Source organism: Drosophila pseudoobscura, chromosome 5 (assembly GCF_009870125.1).
Source record: "Drosophila pseudoobscura strain MV-25-SWS-2005 chromosome 5, UCI_Dpse_MV25, whole genome shotgun sequence".
Lineage (NCBI taxonomy): Eukaryota > Metazoa > Arthropoda > Insecta > Diptera > Drosophilidae > Drosophila > Drosophila pseudoobscura.
The window spans coordinates 1,628,608-1,635,986 of NC_046682.1; the positions used below are offsets into that span (position 1 = coordinate 1,628,608).

At 37.5% G+C, this 7,379-nt stretch overlaps 1 protein-coding gene across 3 annotated transcripts; it reads right to left on the minus strand.

Annotated features, from left to right (window-relative positions):
• Window positions 1-284: 284 nt before the first annotated feature.
• On the minus strand, window positions 285-4,310 carry fd102C (forkhead domain 102C). Of its 3 annotated transcripts, XM_033381366.1 has the most exons (3): window positions 3,942-4,310; window positions 1,808-2,312; window positions 285-1,753 (listed from the first exon to the last, which is right to left on the minus strand). In XM_033381366.1, the coding sequence occupies exons 2-3, from the start codon at window positions 2,233-2,235 to the stop codon at window positions 526-528; spliced, it is 1,656 nt and encodes a 551-aa protein (XP_033237257.1). In that variant the 5' UTR covers window positions 2,236-2,312; window positions 3,942-4,310; the 3' UTR covers window positions 285-525. The 3 variants fall into 3 exon arrangements, with proteins under 3 accessions (XP_033237257.1, XP_015044407.1, XP_001352355.1); XM_015188921.2 differs by having other exon boundaries at window positions 285-2,312; XM_001352319.4 differs by lacking the exon at window positions 3,942-4,310 and adding an exon at window positions 3,178-3,891 and having other exon boundaries at window positions 285-2,312.
• Between the last annotated feature and the right edge of the window lie 3,069 nt (window positions 4,311-7,379).

Below are 7,379 nucleotides of genomic sequence, written 5' to 3' on the forward strand. Positions count from 1 at the left end.
ATGGCACCGGATAGCGAACCCGCAAACATCGCCATCATAATAATTTTCCTAAGTGATATCACACTGGAACATGTGTATGTGCATATGTCAAATTTCTGCAACGCTATATTCGGATCCCTTAAATTGATCCCTTACAGATCTCTGTGACGTCTACAATTTTGAACATACAAGACAACCGAATGCTGCCTAGAATGCTTTTATCTTTGAACTGCAAACGACTATTTCGAATGCGACAGTTTTCGGAAATATTAAACGATTTAACCTCTTTTAAACAAAAACATTAGTTATTTACAATATTTTCATTTTTATTAAGTTATTTTCAATTATGAACTCGTGATCGAACAATAATAAAAGACTTGCATTTACCTTTATGGAAATGTGTATACTTTCAGATAAGCTTAAAACATATTAATACATATGGCATATACGTGAGTATTTCAGGGTGGGTTTACAGTTTTTTTTTTCCATTTATGTATGTACAGATACTCATACGTATGTAAATTGTAGATTGTAGGATGTTTTTTTTTACTTATGTGAGATTATTTCGATGGCCGGTGGAGGGGTAGTGTTCGATTTTTCCCTGGACGCCTCCAGACTAGCACGTCGAGCTGCGGCCGCCATATATGTCCCATAATATCTACTCAGTATGTGTGGATCAACATGGTTGAGTTCTATGTATGCCTTAGGAATTGCTACTGTCAGATGTGATGTTGAATTTAACCTTGCATTGGGTGTACTTGTGATGGCGGATGTAGCAGTGGGACATTCCTCCAATGAGTTAGATTCCTCATGTTGGCTACTACTGCTGCCCAAAGATCTTGCTGCCGAACTGGAAATGGAGTAGTTATGCGGCTCAAGATCTTCAGGATCAGGGTCGGCATCGAAAGATGAACGCCTGCCATCGCTTAGGTACGAATTATTGTCATCGACAGAGAACACTTGTTTCATTACCTCTGTTGTTTTTCCGGGCTCATCCGCATCCGGGTCGAGATCGGGATCAGGATCATTGCTATCATCCACCACATCAACATTAACTTCAACGTCGATATCTGCGTCAATATCAGTATCAGCAACTGGTTGCTCCAATCCCACAACCACCTCACGGTGTATGGTTTGCTTTGTAATGACCGTATGTTGAGTTGTTGTCCGAGTAGCTGCATTAGCCGCTGGCGAAGATTCCTGATCTTCAGATACGATATCAACGATTTGAACATCAGGGGCCAGTAACGAGGCTACGTCGAACTGACGCTTTCGTGTTTGCGAATACATGTTTGCTATTGTTGTCGTTGTCGTAGAGTTAATATACGCAATATGTTGATGTGCTTGTTGAATTGATGGTTCTAGGCAATTGGGCTGCCGCTGTAACGTTTGTACCGGATGTGATACGGAATAATGTGGCGAAGCTGTGTCTGAATTTCGATTGAAGAACTGCCCGATATAGTTTTGGTGATACGGATAACTAAGGGCGGCCAATTGTATTGTAGCTTGAGAGCTCGGCGGTGGAGGTGTTGTAAGATCTAACGGTGGGGGACTGGGAGAATCAGTGCTGTCATCTACTGACAGACCCATATGCTTTCGCACCTTGCGCTGGGCCTTACGGCGCCGAAAATCACCCTTGCGAAAATCATCCATGTTGGCCGGATGTATTGCCCAGTAATGTCCTTTGCCATTTGCGCTGCGTCCCGATTTAATAAAGCAATCATTCAGTGATAGATTATGCCTGATAGAATTTCTCCAACCAGGCCCACGGCTTCTAAAATACGAATAGTTATCCAAAATGTATTGGTAAATGTCTGAGAGGACCAACTTCATCTCCGTTGAGCTGAGAATTGCCATTGCTATGAGCCCAATATAGCTGTGTTGTGGCTTAGGCTCCTCTGGTTGAAATATGCGCTGCGACTGGGGAAACAGGGAGATGGTCGAAAGCGCAGTCATTCGATTGACACCTGTACCGGAGCTCTGGGCTGCGTACGGATTCATATGCATCCAAGGCGTACTAGCCCCTCCAGCTGTCCCATATTGCGGACAACGGAATCGTTCAATATTCAAGGCATAATTGTAGAGCTGCAATCGGTACTGCTCTAGTGCCATGGTTGTCGCTTGAGCATTTCTAGAGGAGTTAGTGGGATAAATTCCAGCCGTAAGTGGTTTAGGCATGTGTCCGTTGTCAGTAGCACGGTCCCGTTCCTGATCGGGTGTGTTCGACCGCGATGCAGCCAAATCAGTGTGTGCCATTTTTTTCGTGATTTAATCCTAAGAACAGCCAGGTTATTACTTTCATTTCATAATTTCCTTATGAGCATCAGATGCAGCTGGAATAAATAAACAAACAAAAATATCTTGTAAAGCTAAAGGTATTATCTATATAGATTAATATGTACATAGTAGCTGCCCTTTTCTCAATTACACTCCTTCACAGTTTGATCAAGAGAGCATTTAAGAAAAAAAAAAAAAAAAGGTTTTTTGTTGTTGTTAAAAAAATTAGATTAGCAAGTGCATAGTATAGTAGCTTGCCTGTTTTTTTGTTTTTTAATATTCTCCTAAATTGTCTATGTATGCACGTATGACTACTTGTATGTACATATGAATGTAAATCATTTTTGGGATATATGATATTCCGTATTCCGATCTTGGCGGTACCATACTGTGTTTAGAAAAAATTGGTGCAACGCAGAACAGTGTGTATAGGGACAGTAAGATAATGTGCATTCCGAGGTACTAGATAGTTTAGCGACAAAACAGAAAAAACCCTTCATCATAATCAAGTTCATGGGTGTATACCAATACGGTCATAGCTATCCTACAGCAGAAAAATGGTCATAATTTGATCTGCTAATTTGGTAAAATAATTTGAGAGGCTATAATAATGTCATCAAAGATAGTCCCCTCAGTGGTCGCCTATATATTCAAAGATACATTGTTTGCCGTTGTGGTCGTAGAAATGTAATATTGTATATTAAGATATGCATGATTCCGAAATAAATTAATAAATAATCCGCATTGGAATAATTTCTATAAATCTAAATACAATATTAGCGCTTTAATATTGTTTTATAATATTTTTCAAAAAATTTACTCCAAGCTAAAGAGTTATAGGGGTAAATTAACTGTCCAGATATATTCTCGATATGTATATCGTTCTCAAATTTATAAAACCGAGACAAAATTCAGCTTTACCTGTTTTTCGACTGCAAGCCACACACTTTGCGTCTGTTGGACCCCATGACCCCATGCTTCCGTGCAATACGATGTTTTGATCTTCGGTATTTATGTTAATGAGTGCTCCACTTGACGCCACTTTTGAAGTGCTGAGCCGTTTTTCTCAATTTCAAGTTTGATATAGCAAAAACACTCTTGGGATTTCAAGTACACGATACGAGTACGAGTATGTCTGTAATTTCGAAATGAGACCGCCGTGCTTTACTGAACGGAAAAATGGACTGGGCAAGGTGTGGCACACGTAAGCATATGTACGTCTTTTTTATACCTTTGCCGAGGCTAATATCTAATTTTAATCGTTTCCGAAATGCAGAATGTAGATTTTTAGAGTCTCGGAAGCTAAAAGTTCTACAGTATAATTCTGTAGAACTACAAAATTGTCATGCTTCAGGCAAAACTTAGAAAAGGCAATTTTATGTATGTACATGTTTATTGCATAATGAAGAATAAGCTGATAAAATACATAATTGGCTGTTATAAGAATATAGTATCTAGAGCTTAGGACCCCGAATTTTTCCTATATTTTGTCTTGTAGATCAGATCTTTTTTGAACAGCAGAAAGCAATTTCGACACCATGATATTCTCTTATTAGATCAATTCTTCATTTTTAGCGCTGACCATTTAAAATCAGATTCACAAATCAATTACATATTTCATTTAATTTATAAACTAATTAATAAACTAAGCGACTACACTACTTATAACATTTTTAAAATTTTACCAAATGGTCAGATTAGATCAGTCCTTTGGAAACTGCTATAATTATAATTTCACTATTTTTATTTAACTGGAAATGATTTAAGTTAACAATCTGATTATCGATTGCAAACATTCGCACAAGTGCCCAGGTCGAACTGAACACTTTTCTCAGTTTTTTTTCTTCTCGTATACTATATGTATACGAGAATACACCTGAATACAGAATGGATGCTGGCTGGTATTTTTAAGCACTTGCCAGTACACACAGAATATGTAATTGTCCGCGAAAAAAACGAACACAGCACGAAGAGCGCAGTCAAAAACAAGAGACCTTAAGTACGTGTGGTCGACGCGGGACTTGGACTGTTTCTGAGTCTGGCCAAAATGGCTGAGGGTTCAAGGCATAAGGGTGGTTAGCAGTAACGGTACAGATAGAACCAAACGGCACGCCCAGTTCCACGGTTTCTCGATTTTCATTGGCTCATGTGCTGCCATTACGAAGTGCGTGCGCAGACCTGCTCTTTTTATCCAATGGGCGTAATAGTGTCGTCTCTGTTACCCATTTGCAAAACACGTACAAAGATTTTCCAAAATACTTATTCGACTGCTTTGTACTAGCATTTTAATCTATATAAATTCTCCACGGATCGGGCACACTGCTATTGAGCTTTAATTCTTTAGAATATTAACTCCCGTTGTTACAAATATAGAGCCTAATTATATACATATGTATGTACATATTTGTCGTGGAGAAAATCAGTCAAAGAGCTTCTGAATTACTTATTTAGCTATAAACCGCTTTGAATGTTTCCCTTTAACTGTTATGTTTTTATACTTCTCCTCATTATGAAAAAAGAGTTAATGGGACCGTACATATGTGTTGTTATAAAAATTTTCCTATAAATTATCCTACAGCAGTGGTGTTATGGTATGAATCGTATGAATGCGATGAAGGCGGTGCTGGTAAGAAAATTTGTTGAATTCCAAATTTGGTGGCTTGATGACGACATCAATCACACAAATCAGCTTGTCTTTCTTTCTCATATCCGATTTTTTCGACCGATCCTTCTCTTTTCAAACAACCACACTGATGGATGTGGCCGTGGCCACTTTACGATTATTAGGTCTTAGAGATTATTTCTCGATTTAGAAAAATGTAATTTATTTCTCTGCGGATTATCAAATTAGTGCATTGCAAACAATCTATAATAGCCCCATACTTGTCAAAAAAACGACAATACACATATCGTTCTTTAATTAGGATTAACTTAAAAATTTTGTCACTTACAATAAATGAATAACATTTCAATGGCAATGTCTGACTGAATTTCTGCATTTCTTGAAAAGGACAAAAGACATACATAAGTGCTATTTCTGATATTTAATAGAAAATCTTTTCGACTCTTGAGAAAACATTACACCTTCGGGCTGCAAATCGTGCTAGAAAAATAAGTGTAAAATCCTAAACCCATTTTGTCAGCCGATTGCCAGCAATGCGATTAAGATTTGCAAAATAATCCCTTTTGTCGTTCACAACTACGTTCTCATCTTACCATGAATAGAGGATCTTTGCCTTTTCAAAATTTTGAGAAAACCTGAACATTTTTTTCGAATCATTATTATTATTTGTTTACCACACTTTCTTTTGAAAATTTTAAGAGATTACAATAGGATATTTCAGATTATGTGTTTCTAAGGAACTCCAGCCTAATCGAAGCGAAACCACTTACCGTTGTCCTTGGGTCTATGCGGATCATAGCATATGATGTTCTCTCCGTTCTTGCTTAAAACTATAATGTACATAAGTATACGTTATATGTTAATACATATACCATACGAAAATATTTTGTTATACGGTTACAAACATTTTAATTGAGATCAGCATTTAAATATATGTACATACAGCTACATACAGCTTTGCACATACACATATCATAAACGATTTTCGACTTTTCCTAGTATTATTATTATTATTGCGATATGTAGCTTTGCATAGCGAGAAAATTAAAAATGCACAATCACAGAGAATGACCATATTTACCAGATTGCCGCATCTGGATGAGATCGGATAATTACTATGTGTAACCAAAAGGAACAAATCAATTTGCAGCGGATACAAAACCCCGTTCACGCGCTGACTTATTTTCTGACTCTCTCTTACACACTCTGACTGAGTATCGGATATAAATGTAGAGTAGCGGACCAAGCTGCGACTCACAACGTTCCCACTCGTTTAAAACTAGGTACAGCATACACAAGCCATATAAAACTCAGCAGCCGTATCTCTAAGGGGAAAACATTAAGATTTTCAAAAAATTAAGAAAGAAACCCGTACCATAAAAACATATTATTCATTAAACATTTTCGGTGACCAAAATCTATCAGAAGAGTTTGATTTGGTGCCAGGGCATTATTGGCTATTTCACCAAAAAATTAAAATTTTCCGTTGGAATGAAATTAATTCCTAAAGATTGAAGTATTTAAAAAAAATATCTTTGTATCCATCTGTCGTGGCGAGTCTTTGATTTTTCGTCCATATTAATGATTTACTCATTATTCCAACATTGACCTCTAGTTTTTTATTTCCGGTCCGTTTAAGCTACAAGGTGTTCGGGTAGGATTTATGCATCTGCACAGAATTGCAAAGTTCAATACAACTACATAGGTGCAAGAAACTTAAGTTATGTGAAAAAACTGTAAAAAATAATAGATTTTAAATTTTTTTAAATTAAACTAATTTCTGAAAAAAAAAAAATTATTAAACAATTCTTACGCTCCAAATCTATCAAAAGAGTTGGTTTGGTTCCCAGCGTCGAAAAAATGTTGAATTTTCTTGAGTAGTGTAATCAGTTTCATCTTAAACTCAATAGGAAAACACCTAGCAATGTTAACCAGCTATTCCAATAAATTAGTTGATCAAAACTATAGCATAGCGAAGTAGAAATCGTAATGCGTGCAAATTGATTGATAATCACCGGTCCCCAAGGAATTTATTTCGTGAAGTCTTAACTGACAACAGAATACAATACACACAGCACAGACATATTAACGAATAAAATAAGGTTCAAGGGTAGTTGCGTAGCTTGCTCATTTTTTTCAGACGAATGTGCAAACAAGAGTACCCAAAGCTCGCCGTCGGGAAATTGTTAAACGGTATTTAAACATAACAAGCAGCACCAGCGCTGGGACCGGGACAAAGGCGGGCTAATCCCAAGACGCACGCACACAACAGGAAGCAACCACAAAAATTTGTTATTTCAACAGTAACAGAGCACCAGACCAGCGACATCAGTCATGCAAGGATAACACCAACAATAAGGCGTATCAACGCGACACAATGCAGGGGGACACTAATGAAATAAATGGAACAGAGCTGATGAAGTTGAATGGGGTGAATGGGGTTGGGGAAGGGCGACTTTAAATATGGGCATATGAAGTGGGTGGTCGTTAGTGAAGTCGC

What these genes read in the sequence shown, in the direction of transcription:
- fd102C (XM_015188921.2), bottom strand. Translation starts at nt 2,235, where the DNA reads ATGGCACACACTGATTTGGCTGCATCGCGGTCGAACACACCCGATCAG.